Source organism: Eurypyga helias, unplaced genomic scaffold (genome assembly GCF_000690775.1).
Source record: "Eurypyga helias isolate BGI_N326 unplaced genomic scaffold, ASM69077v1 scaffold39285, whole genome shotgun sequence".
Lineage (NCBI taxonomy): Eukaryota > Metazoa > Chordata > Aves > Eurypygiformes > Eurypygidae > Eurypyga > Eurypyga helias.
Genome location: NW_010252802.1, coordinates 3,361 through 24,610, shown reverse-complemented (window position 1 = coordinate 24,610; position 21,250 = coordinate 3,361). Strand labels below are relative to the sequence as shown.

Genomic DNA, 21,250 nt, shown 5'->3' with positions numbered 1-21,250 from the left:
TCCTGAGCCTCCCCGGTTCAGTTCTCCTGAGCATCATCTAGTGATCTGACAGATGGTGCTTCTGTAACACTTGTGTAAAGGCGTATCCATACGGTAGGTAGGACAACTGAAGTTACAAAAACTATGGGATAAATCACCATCTAGGAAATGTGTTCTGAGAGAAGGGAGGAGCCTAAAGGAGTTAAGGGTGGTGGAAAACACTGGGTGAGGGATGAGAAATAGGAGAGAAATTGGAAGAAACCCTGGGGGAGACGGCAGGAATCAAAGCAGCCCAGATCATCAGGGCAAGGCAGGGGAACTGGGAAGAGTGGGCCTGTCCGGAGTGGAGGTCGAGGGACGTAATCAAAGCAGCGTGGCTCGTGCAGGACAGAGCCAGCGGGCAAGGAAAGCGGTAGGTGAATAACTACTTGGCAGTAGCCAGAGCACGAGAAGGGGGTGACAGTATTGCGATGGGCTGTAGAGCAGGGCAAAATTAATCATGCACTCATTCAGTTTGGAATAGGGATGTTTTGGCATGCATTTTCCAAGGAAGTGAAGCATCAGCTTTATGTGCTTCTTTGCTGTACTCTAAGTAAGTTTGAGCCAAGCTCTTACTTTCTTCCTTTGGAAAAGCATCACACTCGGAATGCAACAAAAGGTTGTTGGTTTGCTTTTTTCCCCAGATGCAGATGAGTGTGTACGGCTTACTTTAAACATATAATTTGTTCCCAGCAGGCTTTTAAGTTTTTGGGTCAGATACACTGAAAACCCAGTTCTGCCCGCTGTCTTTTTAGTTCTGAGCCTGAGCCATGGCTCAGAATTCACGGCTGCTTGAAAGTTCAGTTCAAGGTATTTTGTTAAATGTGTTTGGCAGCAGTCTGCAGCAAGGGATTGTATGATAACTTTGAAGGTGTTGGTTAATCTGTGTGTTTTGGTGAATCAGAGATGATGCACTGGCATAAAGGTTTAAATTATTTATAGTTGCACACAGGTGCAAATTACCAGAACAGTTTAGAACTTGGCAGATGCATGTAAATAATTGTTGTGTTTAATCTGAAGTCAAAATAGAAAAAAAAAAAAATATCCCGTGACAATCTGAGCAAGCTTTTAAAGTTTTAATTTGAGAAAAAGGAAAAAAAGCATAAGTGAAGGTGAAGATAGTTCAACTTCGTGTATGTTTAAAAAAAGACGTGAAATGGTAGTGATTTTTGTAGGTGTAAGTTGACTGCTCAAAAGTGGAAGGGTAAAATAATTCTGTGATTAGGATTTAACCAATTTAGTCACTGCTGATGATGCTGTGAGCACGTCTGCGGCGATGAGACATAATCAGAAGATTTAAAATCTTTGTCTCCAGTTCCTCAGAGCTTTGCCAAACTTCATATTTTGCCTGAAACTGTCCTGAACAGCTTTAAACTGAAGGAGCTCAGAAATCAAAGATATGTATGAAATTTAAGCCAAAATAATCCTTCTCCCCCTTAAGTCTAATGCAAGATTTATTGCTTTGTGTTTGTATAAAAATAAGCTTGACCTATATTTGAGAAGCTCTAGTGCCCTGAGGCCTTAAAATTTGGCAGTGCTGGTCTGTGTCAAGGATTTTTCTGTGGAAGATCAACCCCAGATGAGCAAAGTGAATAAGCTTTTGCAAAATGTGTAGTTTGCATATGCTGACTGGTAGCTTGCTGCAGTTGAGCTGTTGCGCTGCCAGAGACTCCATCTGTCCTCGGAGCTTTCCAGCCGGGGGCTAAAGCAGGGCTTTCCCTGCTCGGCACGACCAAGAGCCATGGCAGACCCAAGAGGGGACACGAGTCTGCGTCCTCTGCATCGTCCACCCTCGGAGACTTCACAGGAGATGTCAGGAAGGAGTCTGGTTCAACACCAAGGAGATGAAAACCCAGGAATGGGGGAAGTCTAGATCTGCCTGGGACGTGCTGAAACAATCCCAGGGGCCAAGTCAGGGAAGATTGGGCTTGGGCTTGAAAGTTTTGGGGTGACTGTGCAAAAAGGAGAAAACCAGAGGACACGAAGTGGAATTGGGGCTGCCTAGGTGAGAAGGGTTTGCTTAACAGAAAGGGGCAGGCAGCGGGATGGAGTAGGCGGTAACTTCAGAGGGGGACACTCAGAAACATCCGTGCCCAATAAAGCATGTTCCCACCTGAGTCTGGGTTGGACCCCGAGTTTCCTCAGCTGGTCTGCGTAGAGGTGACTGCTGGAACATGGAACTCCACAGAGAGGACAGCAGCACGCTGCCACTTGCGTTTTCTCCCCCGTTAGCCGACGGAGGAGAGGCCTGTGGGCGGTCTGGAGGCTTTCCTCCCTGATGAGGATCCATGTGGGCACGTCTTAAGGTGGAAAGTAGGATTTTTATTTTAGCTACAACCCAGCACTTCATTTGCTAAAGTAATTTGACTTCTCCTTAGTGATTGAGTTAAAATAGCTTCTCTATTTTCCAGTCTCCGTGATTGCGTGTGTGTAATTACACCCATATAGACAGCGGCTTTGAAAACTATTTTAGCTTTTAAACCAATTTGAGTGGCCCTTGTTGCCATGAAGATATTCCTTCCCCTCCATCTTTCATACGCAAATAGGTAATACAATTCTTCTGTGCAGATACAGAATTACCTGATTGGAAGACTTAAAATATGATGCCTGTACCGGAAGTTTTGAGTGTGACTCCCATATAACTTTACTAGCCTTGAAATTGCCTATCCATAAACATGAGATTTAGTGTAGGAGGCTTCTGGAATTTATTTTTTTTTTTCCCTCAGGGGAGAATTGCCTAGATTTATAATACCAGAAAACATCTCTCTGCATTATGGTATTTGCAAAAGCAAAATGTGTTCCGTGGGAGCTACCCGTTTCCTCGTAACGGGCAAAATGTACAGGGGGTGAGGAGGGAAGGAGGGGGGTGTGCTTCAGATGCAGGCAGTGGATGCAGTCTGGGGGAAAGGGGCAACAAATCTGTTCCTCTCTGTAATAAATACAGGTTCTCTTTCCGGTGCGGTAAATAGCAGCTCTAATTCTGTATTAAGATTATTTAAAATTCTTCGGTTAATAAAACAGGAACTCTGGCTCTGAAAATCAGCTCTCAAAAGCATATGTTCTAACGCATGTGCAGTTATGGATGAAATTTGATTGGTTTAACTCAGGATTAATTGGTAGAGATTAATTAACTGGTGTACGTCCCAGGAAGCACATGGGAAAACTCCGCGCTGCGCGAATGTTTTACCAACTTGCAGCAAATGTTTACCCCACTTTCTGAAGTCTTTTTACAGCGCTCATGGCAGAAATCTCTTAACTTTTGTTCCTCTCCTTCTCTCTTTTTCTTCACAGAAGGAGGTAGAGGAGAGCTCCAGGTTGTACATGTTAACCCTTGTAACCAGCATCTCTTTCTGAAACTCCTGCGTGTGCATGCCTTGCCTTCATGTAGCCAACTGCTCCTGCGGAGGCACTGAGATTCAGTTTAGCATGTTACGGTTGTCAGAGGAATTGCAAACACTCTGTGCGAGTTAAGAGTCTGTTCAGTGCGTGCTACCTTGTACAAAGAGGAAAACATGAATGCTCGGAGCCATCTCCTCCATTTGGCGCTCTGCGGGGTGTGTGTAATATGCACAGGCACCACGTTAGCAGAGTACAAGTTGTTTATTTTGTCTTTTCCAGTCTTCCTCTTTACGAATGGTGTTTAAACCACGTGTTGCCTCATTTTTCCTCAGTTGTGTTATTTCATTCCATCTCTGTCTGGTTTGCACGCTTATGGCAGTTAAATTCAGTGATAGCCACTATGGGCTATCATACTGAGATCAAGCAAGACTATGGTTGGGAGGTGGCTGCTGCAGATCCCGTCGTTTTTAGCTAGCTACAGGTTACAGTTTGCTTTGAGCGGGGCTGTGTGCCACGTAGGAAGGGCAGGACTTTTCCCGTGTTAAGATACTAGAGCTACTGCCTCCCCATTCATGGATGGCTTTCATCTCTGCTTATCGCCCTGTGAGCAACAGGTAGCTCTTTCCTAAGAGGATCCATGGAACTCTTTCCTTGACTCTGTGCTGTGTGGATTCAGTGCCTGCTGTGCTTCTGCCTCTCCCTTTGCCGGATGAATCAGGCGAAGTCAGCTTCCTGGAGTAGGCTGAGAGTTGCATGGCTTCTGGGCCTCCATGCAGATCTCATCCTTTGAGTTTGGCAAATTTGCATTTCTAAGCTTTATTGACTCATTTATCAACAGTCTTGTTTCATTCTTACTGGCAAATGCCTGTCCGTTAATGCCTTTTCAGGAATGCAGAGATATCTGCTATGAAATATTGGTGTCAAATCCTGTCCTCCTCTTACCTCAGTGCAAAACCACTGCACTTGCCTTTAAGCTGCTTGTCCAGCACCTGGAAAACTGATTGGAAGATACATCAGGTGGAAGGAGTTTCCTTTGGGGCTCTTTGGTCCTTACTTAAATGGATGCTGTTGCAGAATACAGTGAATTTAAAATAATCCCTTGGCTTGTTGCAGCTTTGGTTTCCATGTAAAACATAGCATACTTGAGTCAATGAAGACGTTGAGCTATGAGACCAACTAGTTTAATTGGGATGATTTAGTTCAGTCTGATTCTGCTAATACCCCTGAAGAGATGGTCTAATTAGGCATGACAGAAGTTTTAATTTAGACAGTGAAACAGTTGTTCCTTGTTTTAGCCTGTTTCAGATTAATCTGTAGCTAAATTGAGGTCTTTGAGGCTTAATAATGAAGCATGGTATTTGAAAACAAGTTAAGATGAATTTCAAAACAAATAAAAAGTCATTATTGATTTTTTTCTTATCTGTTTAAATAAAGCAGCTTTCCATGTTTTACATCTGTTTTTAATCTAAGAGGATAATGTGCTAGACACAGTGCTTAAATGTGATGGGAAGTTACATTGTTAGAAAGCCCTGTATGTGGAGAGATGGATTTATATGGAGAGGGCTAATGGATCTGAGGAAGTTCTTCCTTTTCCTTGTGCTATTCCAGACTTTGACTTTTTTTTTCTTTTTTGATGCCTCTGTCCACTTTATGGACTTTCTCTTCCATGGAAGCACATAATTGTTCTGTCCATTGAAACATCTTCTTGTGTGTGAGATAAAATGGCAAAATTCACAAATTGCAGCTTGGTTGAATAGCTTCTCAAATTCCTTGTGAGCGTAGCTGCTCTTTTTCTTGAATAAGCAAAACTCCTATCGGTTTCCTTTTTGGACTTCATTAAACATTGACTTCCCTGTGACTGAATACTGGGCCTTAAATGATCATGTCTGTTGACTTGTTCAATCCAGGGTATTAAATCTGTGCTACTCTGTCACTGGTATTAGTTTGCTAACTGGTTCTTGGTTGATAAAAATCTTTGACAGCTTGGAGAAGACGGTTCAGCGACTGACTGCTGAGTGAATATACTGCATTACTGGGCATGACAAGCACTTCCCCGGCCGAAGGTGTCTGTTGGACAGTGGGTGTAAAACTGTCATCTGTCCGCATCAGAAATAAAGATAAATGGAATAGAGATGGGCTGGGCTGGTTTGCTTCTCCATCTTTTCACTGCTTCTTTATGTGCTTACTGGAGATTTAGAAAAAATAGTAAAAATTTCAGATTCAGACTGGTCTGGCGGCTTTCAAGGAGAGATCAAGCGACAGAGCTGTGCAGAGACGTGAAGCATCAGCCTGCAAAAGATTCGTTTGGACACGCAGCATGTGGGTACCTAGGTGCTGAATGTGTCTGCTTTCCCTCTGCCCTCTCACTCGTTTCAGGAAGCACAGCACTAAAACCTCTCAGTTGTTCCAGTAGTGTTCTCCTCTGCCCATCACTTCTGCTTGCCCAGGCTCTAATCAAGCCAGGCTGTCGTAATGGGCTGAACTCGAGCGGATGCGCGGGTGGTGACAAGACCCAGAGCAGGTACCAGAGCCCAGTGTCCTGGTGCAAGTGCTGCCTTCAGAGCGTGGGGAGCTCCCCAGCTGCAGCAAATCCATCTGAACAGCACTGCTGCTTGCCTTGGGTAGGAACGCACGGACATACGCAGTGTCCCTACCCCCAGCAGTGGTGTAAGCTGTGGATTCGTTTAGCTGGCATGCTCAGAGCATCTGGACCGTGTTAACCCTGATGCCAGCTCCTGTAGGTAATGCAGCCCCTGGTTCTGCTAGTGCAACAAAGGACTGCAGCGGACTTCTTGGTGACTGCCAGCCCCCTGCCACTGTGTGATACTGTGCTGTTACCTTGTACATCAGCTGCACGATTGCCTTCTTTAAAACTGGTTAGGTTTGGTGTCTGCTGCTCCTTTTGAAAGGCTACTACAGAACAGTCATGGTTAGACACCTTCTGATTTTCATCCCCCATTTGTGTTTAGCTGCAGTTCTTCTGTGCAGTATGTTCTCCTGTCTATTGAATAAGCACAGAAAAAGGTTCTTTTTGCTGAAGTAAGCAAGCTGTCCTGTTCTCCTTCTATACTATTGTGTTTGCATCCTCATGCTGCTTTTGCCTTTTTCCTATGAGAATTCTTTTTACTTGGATAGAGAAGGATTGTGTATGCTTTTCTGAAGGAGACTTGCCAGCACAGTACAGTGGAATTTATGTTTTTATATCTGTGGAGGCATTCCACTGGACATGCTCTATGGATGATGTTCTCTCCTTACATGGTTGTATCATAGTAGCCCATGGCCAGTGTGACACCTAGAACTCCAGTCCGTTGTCACATGCCTTCCTCTACTGAGGAATGCCTTGTATCCAGTCAAATTCACAGCAGGCTTTTGGCCTCTGACTTTGCCATTTGTACCATGTTTAGTCCTCCGCCATCAGTTCATTCAATTGTGCGTCTGAGTTCTGTATCACTAATGCTCCTGTGTTTGGCATTAGCAGATTTTACCAGCAGATCCTACTTACTCCCACTGGCTTCCTTAGTGTGTTGCCCATGGCTGGCTCAGTGACAGTTACTTGTTTACCCACCTTAAAGCTCCCCACTCCTTCTTGGCTTATCCGGTGTTATTAACATCACATGGCATTGCATCAAGAGTTTTTTTGTTGGAATAAAAATGCAGTTGATAATTCTTTTTATGGTCTAAGGAAAAATGGATGCTTTGGCCAACAAACAAAAAAAGTTTTCAAAGCTGGTATGCTCTGTATTATTATTTTTTTTCCTGTTTTCCGATTGCTTCCATCTTAATTCTTTCCTTCGTGTTTGCTCTGAAGCCTTTCAAGCTGTTGAAGCCAATAATGAGCCTATGCTAGTCTAGATCACATTTCCCTCCTTCCCCCACAGACGTTAACTGTGGGTACTGAGTTGGCTCCTCTACACTCTTGAGGCATCAGCCCTCATTTGATGGATGTCAGGTGCTGGTTCTCTCGGCGTTTTCTCAGGGACAATGCTGCCTGGAGCAAATTACCTCTTTGCTTTCCTTTCAGCGGGTGATATCTCCTCTTTCCACACAGCCATCACCTGCCTTGCCCCTGCATCAATACTGTCACTTACTGAAAGCTCTTCCTTTTGTTTTGTGTTGTAGTACCAAGACGATTTTTTAATCTCGACCCTAGAGAGGCTCTTTCTCTTTGTTTTCCTTGCATTTGCATGTCTCAAAGGCTTGGCAAAAGTAATTAAAACAGATGAGCAGAAGTGCAGTTTATCTGGATACTCGACAATTTTGACTTGGCATGTCTCAAAATCGGGGAGATGATGGAGGTTTGTTACACTGATTGTGTTTTCTGCCCTCCCCTGCAACCACACTCCCAACCGTTCCCTCTTGACTTGTGGTTGCCTGTAGCAAATGATTATTGCTCAGCTGGATAACAGCATTCCCTGGATCTCCTTCCCCTGAACAGAGTTCTTGATGCTCTTGTGGTCTCCAGGCTGCAGTGTATTGCCCACGCTGTTTGTGGTCTGTTAATGTCTCAAATACTGGTCGCCTATGTTTAGGATTTCCCAGGTAAACTGACTGAAAACCCTGTTACACTAATTCCTTTTGCTGATAAGTGCTGCCACGTTGTGCCTGCCGTTCTCTGTCGTTCAGTACAGCTGAACCAACCAGTGCCAAGCTCACCCCAGTATAAAATATTTTTCCATTTAAGGATTGCTTCCTAGCCACAGCTCTTCCAAATGCTCAAAGGCCAAGGCAGGAATGTCCTGCCTTGCGTGCTGTGAAGGATCTGGTCGCCTTTGCCTCATGAAATCTTCTCTCTTGACTAGCCATTGTTTGGGATCCCCCTGAGGAAATGCAGGTTTCAGGCTGTGGAGTTCTGGAAGCCTAGCTTGGAGCGGCGGTGTGTCGAGCACAGTCCTTCTTGCAGGAGCCTAGTGTGCTGCTCTGGCTGGGGGAAATGCGCTGCTGGTCTGTTCTGCAGAGCTAGAAAAGCTGGAATGTCCATTCAGATATGGATAATGTCATGTCCTTCATGCCTGTTTAAAAACAAAATAATAACAATTGTGTAGTCATCAGATCTGCCTAACCCTGGAGTTGTAGGACTAACATATAAGAAGTTTGGACTTTTGCTGCTGTACAAGTTGAGACCTCAAACAGAAACCTGTTTTCCTTGGTTATTTCTGATCTTCTTGTGGGACCTTGTCTGTCACTCGTGAAAAACCTGAGGTTGCACAGCTCATCCAAAGCACAGGACAAAAAGAATATATATATATAAAAAATCTTTCTTTGGGGCTGTGGTTCTTTCATGTTGCATGAAACTGGAGTTTATTTCCTGGCAGGTACTCCTTTACTTTGTGATGATTCTCAACTTGCAAGTCCCATGGCTGGAAAGACTTTGTTTTCCACCCTGTGCAAGCTACAGCCTCTTTATACTCCTGGCAGACGTGATTATCAGAGGTTGGAGCGTTAGCTATTGGCAGTGTGTCTTGCTTACTGCTGGCTGAAACCAGCTTTCCTTTCAAGGAGTGCAGGAGAATGCATGAACTGTTAAGTTGGAACAAAGAGGTTTCCAGGTACAAGTGAACTATTTTCCTCTTATCTAAAAGCTTTTCTGTTTCTGCCAGGTACATGGCAAGTGTTTAAACACTCCTCAGCTGTAATCTGTCCACTGAAGATTTTCAGAGAAACAAAACATGGCTCTATAAATACACTCCTAATACGAACATAAGAACATGGTTTTAATTCATGAATATGAATCCTCATATTGCAGTCAGTGGTGTTTTCCACTATACTGTGGCATCCCAGTTCGCTTGCAAGTGATGGCTCGTTTGACACCAGTTGGAAGTTAAATAGTTGTGTATGAATAGGTGGAGCGGCAGTGGGACCTCCCTGCGTAGAGTTCTGCAGAGCCTTTGCATTTGCACATGAACAAAGCTCACAAGTGTTTGTGCAAAGCTTCGTGTTGATCGCTGTTTGTGCATTTCATACAGGTGCTTTTAATTTTTAGCATCCTCATTATGACCATGTTCATGTACGTGGTGACCTGAAGTGACAGGAGCTCTCCTGTAACTCATGGTTTGTTGGGTTGGAAAAAAACAAGAGCTGGTGTTTGAGAATGCCTTTGGAAGGAGGACGTGCACTGAACAGGCTCTTCTGGTCCTGGCTCTAGGTGGTCAATGAAGTTGCATAGCCTGTCTGTGTCCGTATGACTTGTCCTGGCGCGTTGGTCTTCGGAGGTGCTTGAATAAGTTTCTGTATGCATCTGGCTGCATGCAGTGTGGTCTGTCACCCCTGCCTCAGAATGTGATCTGAATACTTTTTGTGATGTTTTCAGAAACTAACATTCTTCTTTTCCCTTCCCCCATTTAAGGGTCAAGATGAGGCTGATCCATCAAAACCACCCTGGCTCAAAGGAGGGTAAGTGGCATTTGGAGGCCTTCTTTCCCTGTGTTCATAATTACAGTGTACTTTTGAGGTCTGCAGTTCAGCCTCAGTAGAAGCAGCACTTCCAATGTTTTTAATGGCTGTTTTCAGGAATAACCAAGTGGCCATGCTTAGGGCCAGGCTGCTGCTCTATTTCAGACCCTTCTCTTAAACAGCTGGAAGTGGGCTGGGCAGCTCCTCAAGAGGTCTGTGGTTAAGAACAAGGTTATAGTTGCAATGCATAATCTGTGATGTGATGGCAGCAAGTGTTTATGGCCATAGTATTAAATAATCCTCGCTGAGCACCACAGAGTGGTCTGGATAAGATCCTTTTTCCTGAATCAGTGACTGATGGCACCAGGGAAGGGATAGAGCAGCTCAGAAAGATTGCTGTGTCTTTTTCTCTTAGAAGAAAAAAAGTAGCTTTGGAGAAATCTTCAGTCTTTGCAATGATTTCTGTGGTCATTGTAGTAGTCCAAGCTGCAGTAACTCTGGAAATCCTTGCAGTTTGTCATTTTGAAGCAGTGGACGTCATGACTCTTTTGCACAGATGAGTGAGTGAGAGACTGTGCGTTCTCTCTGCAACATGCTACTTGCAGTAAATCCAGCAGACCAATTCTGGTTGTCTGCAGTTTCGGCGTGATACTCTGCGTAATAAGTGCTGGTGTGGTAGCCTCCCCAGAATCCTTTCTGGTAAAGGCATACAGTGACACTTTTTACAAGCTGCTAGGTTATGTGCCTTGTGCATGATTAGGGCAATACGGTTTGGTGCTGGTGCACTCATTGGGAGCTGATGTAGCAGCAGATTTGCCCTGAAATGTCAGCAAGAGGTTGGCTTGCTCCGCGCTTTAAGTTAATTCCCATACCACGGAAGGAAGCTTCCCTAATAAAATGCAAAGTTAAATCCAAGGCTTCATTATACAGCGCTTTGCTTTTGGAGTCATTGTTCTGCAACATTGGTATTCCTACAAAGCATCCTCAACACCTGCGGATGCCTGGAGATGCCTAGCAACCCCGTGCTTTCTTAAGGAGCCCGGGATTTCGCTGAGCAGTCTGCTGGAGAACAGGCAATTAGCAGGAGCAGAAGATGATGATTTATTCTAATTATAAACAGCACCTTCTCCTGCTTTAACAAGGAGACAATGTACTGAGTTTATTGATTCACGCACACAAAATGATTTCCCAGCCCAAAAGATGAATACACCTACAGTCCTGAAATACTTAAAACTCTGTTTTGTCAATCCAAGACAGTGTGTGCTCTAGTCTGTAGTTTTTTTCCCTGTGTATGTGAGCTATAACAAAACAGACTGGCTAATGTCATTTTGAAGAAAGTTTGGCTTATTTACTGTATCCCCATGTGCAAGAGATTTCCAGAAAAGGTGGTTGTGGCGGGTGAATCTTTAACTCCACAGTTAGCCACATTGTGGCTAATAAGCCGCGTTGTATATTAAAGCATTTATGCTTGGAGTTGTTCTTTCATATGAATATTAGGGAAGTGGTGTCCTTTGAAGGAAGTAATCAACTTCTGTGATTGGAAACCATCTTCACTTGCTTCCGTTTTCAAGATTTAATGTAAGCATCTGCGTGATAAAACTTGTATTAAAAGATGAATAGTTGCTTCAAGCTATTTGCACTTTTAGCATAATGCCAGAAATCTCCCTGGCTGTAAGCCCTGGCTTTGGAGAGATAGCTTCCAAAAAACCAGTACAATAGGTATTGTGGATCAGTCTCTGGATGTAATAGCTCATATCTCTGTATTTTATTTATTAGTACAAATCATCTTCTCACACAGAAAGGCTATTCACTCCTCAATACAGCACTCCATAATAATGCTATAAATATTACATGCATTGCAGAGGAGAGTTACCCTATTACATATAAAGCCACAGCGTGCGTATCTGGGGCACTGTCAGTACTTCTGTCTATGCAAACACTGTGATTTTGTTAAGTGAAGATTGTGCTTGAATAAAGAGACTGAGGTAGCTGGAAGCACAAGGTGAATAATTCTGAAAATTAAGAACTGTTGCTGAATTTTTTCTTTTTCTTTTTTAAATATTAACAAACTAAAAGCAGGTCATCTGACTGTATAACCATCCAGGTACTTGGATACCTTTCTTCAGTGGCAAATACAAGCACCTTTCAAATAGTCTTGTTCTCTGTCAGTCTGGCTTACAACTGGTTCACAAACCTCAGTCTATCATAAATATTTTGCAACAAGCCAGGTTGTAACTAGACACATTTCTCAAGCACAAGAACTTGTTTAGGCTCATCTCCAGTTTATAAACATGCAATTTTAATGTTTTTCTTTCCTGGAAAATGTCAGAGTATCACAGTTCCCTTTCAATTGAATTAGGAAAAAACCCCAGTCATTGGAAATCGTGTAGAAAAGACATGTAAATTCACAGCTGTGTGACTGATTTTACCAGGCTCATTGACTCTGGATTTTCCCTTGTGACCATTTTGTTGCATCTTTTCAGCTTACAGACTCTCCCTTTCTATTTCGTATATGCTTTCATAATTCAAGTGATTTTACACGTATCTTTGATCCAAAACTTACCAATGAGCTGTATTGGGATTTAAATAAAGCCGAAATTCTTGGCATCATCTGGGTAGTCTTCTACGACACCTATTGTACCCCAAAACAGTATCACTGGTATCGGGAAGGGTTTTAACATTAGGGCAGCAGGCAAAATTCCATGTTTGATCCCAACAAGTCTGTTCTTAGTTCTGGCAATATAAACGCTATATAAGATTTTTCTCTCAGCCAGAAGGGATTATTGCAGCATAACTTGGGTGACAAGTTTTTTGGAAATTCTATATTGGAAATGAGGGTAGCCTCTGGTAAAAACACCATGTAGCCTCAGTGTTAGTATTCCCAACTATTTTCAAATAGTGTTGATTAACTGCTGTAAATCTCCACCTTCCTCATGTCCGAGTTTGTCTTCCGTTCCCAGCTGTGCGGTGTAGCTGAGGGAGCTGGCTGCGGGCGTCCATCGTGTAGGAGCCGTGCACGGTGCGGCGGGGCGGATGTGACTCACGCTGCATGCAGAGCCGACGCAGTTCGCGCAATTACACGTGACTGCTCACCTTCCCACCAGGCTTGTTCAGCCAGCAGCAGCTGTCAACTCAGCCGTGGCTCGGACATGTCACCCTCCTACGCCCCGTCAAGAAAGTCAGTGTTACCGTTACAGCACTATGGCGTGCGTCTGTATATAATAGATTGTTTTCCTCTTCGACACAGCCTTGTGCTTGGCTCTGCCGTCCTCGAGTGTGGGCTGCTGTAACGTAGGTTTGTTGTTTCCTGAGTGGTTTTGTGACTTTCGGCTGTATGGAAAGGGGATTTGAATAGGTCCTGCTTGCCGAGGGGAGCAGGTTGCCTCTTGTCGCTTACCAGCACGTCTTTTTCACAACACATAAGTTTGTAGTGGCAGTTTGCGTTCCCAGATTGTTTTAAAGGGTAGCTCTTCTGCTGCAGTAAGAGCAGAACCTACTCCTCTTTCCTGTAGTCACGTTGTCCTGAAGCGTTTCAGCTGGGTGTGGTGTACCAAATCAGCAAAATATGCAGGTTAAAAGTGCCATCCACTTTATCACACAACTGCAAAAAGGTGTAGACCAGAATGGTATGGGGTGGAAACGAATGGCTGAGGATAGAGAGGCGGAAGGTTCCTTCAGATTCTCTGTTACCCAGACAAAGGCCTTGGGGACCATATTCTTACCGTTACCAAGGCATGAGAACAGTGTGGGGATGGGGAGGTTGGGTGCCTGTGGGTTTTGGCTGGCAGCTGGGTCTTCACTGCAGGGAGGGAGTCACATCGCCGGTTTGTTGTTCAGTTCGGGGCAAATACGATAGGCACACAGCGTGTGCTCGGTTCCCAACCTTAGCAAAAAGCGTTACGTGAAGGACTCCCAGACGTATGCAGTCGATTTCCTCGCATCCTTTAAGCTGCATTAACAGACCTTCAAACGTATATCCCTGTGGTGTTACCAGCGCATGGCAGGATCCAGATACAAATTATTCGGGCTGGTCTCATCGTAAAGGAAGGAGTCTGTCACGTTTTATTTCTGCAGACTCCGAGTGGTGCTGGGGTAATGTCCCTTTTGCTCCATCACCAGTTCCACCACAGAATGGCAGCTCTTGTGTCTAGAAGCCTTTGTGGCTTGAAATGCTGAGCGCCAAATAAAAGTAATCTCCTTTCTCCTCACGTGAGGACTTTCCTCTAATAACTACATGGACCTCGAGGGCCAGGATTAGGAATGTTCTAGCTTAGAATCAGATGACGAGTAGCAGCATCCTGCCCCAGGCTGATCCAGTTTGGCATGCTCCCTCCCAACCACCAACACTGGGCAGGAATGTCTGGATTGTTACATGTGAAGAAGATAAACACTTAATCGGTTTTAGCATTAACTTTACACCTTCTTACATATAATCTTCTGGATGATTTTGCATCCTCCAGTAAAGCACCCTGTCACACCCCAACCCTAAATTAATAAAATGCAAAGGAAGGATATGGATAAAGATGGGAGACAGGATGTTTTCAATTTTCCAAAGTCTTCTCTGCCCTGCCACTCAAATTCCAATAGTAAACTATAAACCGGGCTCTCCATAAGCAACAAAAAGTACTTCTGAAAGCAGAGGCATGTGGCTCAGTTGCCACAGACTTAGCACGTGTGAATTACTGCCGCGGAGCTCTGGTTCTGCCGCTGGGTAAGTATTTTTGCCAACGGTGCCCTGCAGAAGCGGCGGGGATGAGGCTGCCGTCACCCACCGCGCTGGCGGCAGGGACTCTGAAGCGCTGGGCGGTCTGCAGGCACAGTGCCCAGCCTACTCTGAGCTCGCTCAGACCCTCAGCTCTCAGAATGGGAAAATGACCTGGGTTTAGCGTGTTAACGGCTTCGGTTTGTTATGAAGTTGCACCTGCTGTGTTAGCGAGGAGACCGATGTTCTAAGGAAGCTTTTTGCTCATCTGTTTACTGTCTGTTGCTGCCGGTGAGACTTTTAATCATCTGTTTCTTTCTCCTCCTGAATTTCCAGGCCTGCGGGTGGTCTCTATGGCATTGATAGCATGCCTGATTTACGCAAAAAAAAGCCAATTCCACTTGTCAGTGATCTGGTAAGAGACTTTTCTTCAGCCACACAGTCGTTGGTGCAAATGGCTTCACTTTTTGACATACAGTAACATTCATTGTCACTTAATTTGAGGGTTTCCTGTTTAGTTAAATTAATTCTTTCAATAACGGGCTAGGAGTTGTGCTTGGAAGAATCTCAGTGAGAATGAGCTATGGTTTAATAGACAGTTCTATTCATTTGGCAGAATTAAGGTATTTTTTCATGGTGGGTTTTTTTTTTCCCCCTACACAAAATATTGGATTATTTTTAGGCCTGCATTATTTTTAAATGTTTTCCTGAAAATCACATACTTTTGGGGAAAGTTGCGATGTCCATGTGAAGCTTGGCAACTTACCAGAAGGTTGGAATTTCAGAGGATAGATGAACGAGCATATGTGCTTGATTTTTAAAGTGATGTGCAATATTGCCAGTAGGCTTCTGCACTGAGGAGGCACAAGAACCAAGCGAGTAACGAGGACAAGTTTCATATGCTTGTGTGCTATGGCGAAATAAGGCTTCTGCGGGACAAATGGTTTCCTGTTGGCTGTGTGCAGTACATGTAGCGATTTCATACTTGGGAGAAATGCTGTAACAGCTGAAAGACCAAAGTTTCCATATCCTGTCATTTCTGTGAGAAGATGCATGCAATTCTCTCTGCCAACTTATGCATGGGAAGCTTAATATATGTCTTACTAACTGCTTGTATCTTAAGTCTTTGCAATAATGGCATTAACTTGTGTTACTTCCCTTGTACGCTTTCATTCTCTCTCTTCACAGGCCATGGTAAGTGGAGCTAAAGACTATCCACCAAGTCTTCACCGGAAACAAAAATCATTTTACCTTATTTTCCCTCTACTTTTTTGCTTTATTTTATTTATTTTGAACCTGCAGTATTTCAGTGCATTTGTATCCAGCCCTCTGTCCTGCTCCATCACTGACGGAATGAACTTTTTCAGTCTGTCTTCAAACAGCATGAAGCCAGAGCATAAATGGAGGTTTCTGGGGTTGGGGTTTGATGATTTTAAAGCAGATGTTCCTGGCTTAAATTTCCTTTTCTGCCTTCATCTAACTGTAGTGGTTTGCTGAATAAAGCCTTTGTATGCCAGCATGAGGTGCTGCAAAGGCACAGCCTTGTGCTGTCCAAGGGTGCTGAACTTAGGGTTGGCATGGTGCAAAAGAGGCGTTTTTGAGGTGAAAACGCTGTTCATTGTGTTCAGTGATGGCCCGTGAATGTGATACACCAGCACATTCAAACCTATGCTCCCACCCCGCTCTGTTCTTTTTTTATCCTGTTTATTTATAACCCTTTCACTCTCATGCCTGGGGGGTTGTGTATGTTGTAAAACAGGTGAAATAATATCCTTTTGGGTATGAATGAAGTTAGCTATAGAAGAGCGAGTCCCATGTAGTGGCCTTAGGCAATAGCAGAGTTACCATTGCTGCCAGAACATAGAAGTGGAGATGTGAACCCAGGTTTCCTTGACAAGTTCTCACCAGAGAAACAAATTTACCAGAGTGAGGCTGGTTGCGGGCAGCTGAAAACAAGCTGGAGGCCTTTCAGAGTACACATTTGACTCTTCTGAGGTGTGAGCTCTCATTTAAGAAACCAGCCTGAATGTAATAGGCTGCTGGTTTGGTGTCTGGGATGACAGAGTCCCCTTGGTCATATCTCTGGGCATGTAGTGCCAGGGCACTTCTGAATGTTGGTTGTGAATAACAAACTTTCTTCCTTTTTAGTCACTGGTTCAGTCCCGGAAAGCCGGAATTACCTCAGCAATGGCCACTAGAACATCTCTCAAAGATGAAGAGCTGGTAAGTGGGAGGGTTGCTTGGCTCCTGCTAACTTTTAGTAAGCAAATTAAGGGAATTTGGCTCTCTGGGATGCAGAACCAGCTTCACAGACGTCTAAAAATATAGATGCAAAGCTTCTTGTATCATTTGTTTAAAGAAACCAAATGTAAAAAATAACATTTAATGTGTCCATATCATCCTGAAAAATGTAATCTTACCATTTCCTTCTGTACTATCTGCCATGGGGGATCAGCGTGTGTGAAACTTGCTTTATGCAAGATACCCCTCATCCATAAACCTTAATTCTTTTCTTCCATCTCCTCCACTTTTTTAAATTCCTGGGGAATGATTTTTGGAAGAGTGTCTTCTGCTGCTGCTTGTAAAGGTTTGACAAATTAACTACCTCAGATATGTAGATTTATTGCACTGCTCTTGCCTTTTCCTTTAAAACTCATACGTTAACCAGCAAAAATAGATTGTCACCTTCCTGGATGTTGGTTTATGTGCTCTCTTGCTTTTCAGAAATCTCATGTCTATAAGAAGACCTTGCAAGCCTTAATTTACCCCATCTCTTGTACAACCCCGCACAACTTTGAAGTGTGGACAGCCACAACTCCTACCTACTGCTACGAATGCGAGGGGCTGCTGTGGGGTATTGCACGGCAGGGAATGCGCTGCGGGGAATGCGGAGTCAAGTGCCACGAGAAGTGCCAAGACCTGCTCAATGCCGACTGCTTACAGAGTGAGTAGCAACCAGTGGACTGTGGCTGCTCCAGCAGCGTTACCAGGGCTTTTCTAAGCGTATAGGCGATACCTCAGTGATCAGCAAGGCTGCCTTTGTTAAAATGACTGCATGTTTTCTGGAATGGTGCCGTTGGACTAAACCTACCCCCGTCGCCCTGTGGACACAGACAGCTCCACAGATGCAGGACGACTTCTTCACAGCGTTGTGCTTGATGTGCTTTCAAAGAAGGTTAAATTCTTGGCTCTTTCACATCTGTTTGGTTTTAAGCTATGTCATGTTTAATCTCCCTGTGTCAGCTCAAGTGGTGTATTTGCAGACATATCCTGCATTGCAGAGGCAGTGGCCTGGGTGAGTAGGGTGTGAAGATGGATATTCTGGCTGTTGTTCTGTCCCTCCTGCCCTGCTCTCCCAGCCCGGTTGCTAGTTGTAACCATCAGCCTGTTTTATGGTTTTAAGCCCTTTAGAGCAGCACTGTGTTCTTGCCTAGGGGATAGAGTCCATGGGCTTAGGTCGGATTCTCTGTACCAATTGCAGATTGGCAGAGATTTTGTCATTTTAACAGTAGGGTCTCATGGCTGAATCATTTTAGAGACCTGGGGCTGAGCCAACACACGTGATGGGTCAGATAGGAAGGTGTTTTAGTGTACGAGCAGTATTTCATTTTCCTGCTAGCATTTCTGTTTATTTTGTTGGGTTTTATTTCTGCAGTGTTCAAAAACTAAGCCCTCTCTTCAAAGAGCTGTGACTTTGCAGAATACATGAGACCTTACACAAACAGTGGAGAAGTTTAAAAGTAATTTGATTGAAGGGGAAAGAAAGAGATAAAAAGTATTAATTTGAGTATGTGGCTTGGTCAGGTTATTTTTATTTGCTTATAAAACTGTTTATTGATTCAGTCTCAAATTTATGTTCCTGCTTGAGAGCAAAATATCTTAGTCTTAATGTAACAGAAATTTCTGCCATATGTGCTAAATCTTGAGTAGGAAGGTGGAGCTGTGTTGTTGACTCTTGATTTTCTTGGTGTTCCAGCTTGATGGACTAAGTCTAAGGGATCAGAGAAGTTTATGTAGTATAAACAGACTTAGTGCAAATCCATGTCAGCGATTATAGGAATATAAAGAGTCAAATCTTGTATCTGCCTCAGGCTTTAGTTTCTTGGGAAAGCCAGGCTGGATGATCCAGAAGGGATACCAGTGAATCGTGGGTCATTTGTTTTTCTTAAGGCTTATCTTGAGACCCCACATGGACGTTGTTTATGCCTGTATTTTTGATGTGTGCAGTTTTAAATAAGTCACAGTTAAGACTGGGGCTATTTGCAATGGCTTATTTACAAGACACAGTTACACTGGGGAAACATCTCTGTTCCTCCTCAGCTGATGAGCCTTTCCAGCTGTGTCTTTGAGGGTTGCAAGGTGATCTTTATAGCATTCGAGCAATTGTGTCATTGACATCTTGGCTTTGCGGCAAACGTTTTGGGACTAAGCAAAGAGCTGATGCGTTGCAATTGGTTCAGGGTAATGCAGTTAAGCCATAACTCAGTTTTCTGTCAAAACCTGATGAAGATGGTCATTCAGCTTCAGGATAGCTTTATGTGTTTCTGGAGTTCACCAGGACCCTGTACTGGGTGTTGTATTTTCAGTGCTCGCAATGAAAAGCTGCTGATATGCATATCCAGTCTTGATTCAGATGCATGTGGAAGATGTTATAATGATGCAATGGAGTTGTGATATCTCACTTTGGGGAAAATGCTGTGGAGAGCAGAGGAAAATCAGATTTGCACCAGCATCAGGGAGGAATCAGGCACAAAGCTGTTATATGACTAAGAGGAAATATATTCCTGCAGAGGACAGCTGTGGCTATCCATGTCCAAGAAGGGAGACTTCAGACAGGAGAGAGTTCAGTGGTAATGGGGCAAATGAGAATGTCTGGAGAGAGGATGGTATGAGTTTGTTAATCTTTCAAAAGAGAGGCTGGGCAGTGTGGGACAGGAGAAGGACAGGAACAATGCTGTGTGAAAACCAGTAAAAGTACCTATACTAGGTCTGTCCCACTAGAATGTTTTTTGAGGGATGTTGTGGAGCCCAAGGCAGAGGTGTAAGACGTGCCCATAGAGCTCCCATAACTGGTTTACTATTGCAGCTATCCGTAGCGGAAAGCCTTTCTGAGCAGTAGATGCTGTGTTTAATAGCTGGCAGTGATGGCTCCGTGAATTGGTTTAATCCTTGTTTGAACCTGTCTAGCCCAAACTATGTTGGGGATGACGGAGATAAGCAGCAGGGAGGAAGATGGTCTGCTGAAGCTTACTGTTTACAAAAGAATAAATCTGGTGTAAGAAAATGAACGGTGAAAGTAGAGAAAACTTCCATGATGAGAACAGGGACTCTCTGGAACAGCCTCTGAAGAATAACCACAGGAGACAGGTTTTCTAATCTCTGGCTGGAATTAAATAAGTTTATGCAATGGGCTGTGGGATGTGATGATGGCAGTAGTCTGCGATTTTCTATGGAATGGAAGCAACAACTGGAAACGACTCTACTTTTCATGTATGGCAAAGCATTAGACAAGAACTTGTTATTTTGCACATATTTGCTTTGCACATTTCCTTCCAAAATGTAAACACAAGATACTTCAGCATGCAGAGTTAAAGAAACAGAGAGGAAACAAATGAGAGTACGCTGGTCTCAAAACCTGTGAGGCATGTAGAAAGGTACAACCCAAACAAACAAGAACTTTACTCACTGTGTTATTTGAAAGCTGCCCACATTGTAACAGGGAAGATACGGAGCCTGTGAGCCAGGGGTCCATGAGGATCCCCAGTGGGAATGTGGTGGGTGAGCATATCTGGGGTAGAGAAGTAAAGGAAACTGAAGATGGCAGTTGTGTAATTCAAGACAGGAGGCAGAGGAAAGAGAGTTCTGGGAGATTAAGAAAATGGTCAGACCATTATGTGGACATCCTGCTGGGTTGGAAAAACAAACGTTACTGATACTAGAAATCTATTAAAAGGCTATTTCATTCAACTGTGTTCCTTGCTGTGGCATGTTCATGCTAACTGGAACCCACAGGCCAGAAGAGAATGGAAAAATTAAATTAATTTTTATGTATTTTTGAAGAACATGGGCTGTGCTTGAGGAATGAGGATTTGGGTTTCTGGGGGACAAGCAACAGATTAGAGATCCAATAAATTCAGGACTGAACTTTCTTGTGTACTGAACTCAGGAGGGGTTTCTTCCTAACAGAAGCTTTATTGTTGCTGTTGGTTAAAAACAAAACAAACAAAAAACCCAAAACCCACAAAAAACCCAAACCAAACCCCCAAAAAGAACTCCAAAACAAAACAACAACAGTAACAAAACCCCAAAACATTCTCAGGACGTATCTTCACTTAGATCTATTTAAGGCTTTCATAAAATGTTACACTGGTTTAAAATGAATTTTCAGGCTGGTACAAATACAATTCTATTGATTATACCTTGATGCCTCAGGATACATCTTCACTTCTGTCTGTGTAAGTCTTACAGCAAATGTTGCATTGGAGTAAAATGAATTTTCAGGCTGGTCACCAATACGATTCCATTATCTGTTCCTTGAAATTTTGGGTAAACACCTGGGGTTTTCTTCCTTAGAATCAGAATGTGCTGTTTATCCATCTTCTATCCTTCAGTGCCTTTCTGCAGGAAATAAAAGGATCTCTTTCCCCAAGTCTGTGAGCAGAAATAACCAAACAATTCTGAGGGTGTTTTTCTTACCCTCTATATTTTTAAGAAACTGAGTATCTGATACAGTCAACAAATGTGTGGGACTACAGTGATGAAATACTCAAATTCAGCAACACTTTATTGCAATTGGAAACA

General features: G+C 43.6%; 1 protein-coding gene across 1 annotated transcript in view; it reads left to right on the top strand.

Moving 5' to 3' along the window:
- LOC104510290 (protein unc-13 homolog C-like) overlaps positions 1–17,393 on the top strand; it is a gene marked incomplete at its 3' end in the record, with an annotated part of 21,336 nt that extends 3,943 nt beyond the window's left edge. The window contains exons 2-7 of the mRNA XM_010152481.1: positions 3,310–3,332; positions 9,701–9,747; positions 14,786–14,864; positions 15,638–15,643; positions 16,598–16,672; positions 17,174–17,393. Of these exons, the coding sequence (XP_010150783.1) occupies positions 3,310–3,332; positions 9,701–9,747; positions 14,786–14,864; positions 15,638–15,643; positions 16,598–16,672; positions 17,174–17,393 (450 nt within the window). The remainder of the gene's footprint in view (positions 1–3,309; positions 3,333–9,700; positions 9,748–14,785; positions 14,865–15,637; positions 15,644–16,597; positions 16,673–17,173) is intronic.
- Positions 17,394–21,250: the final 3,857 nt, after the last annotated feature.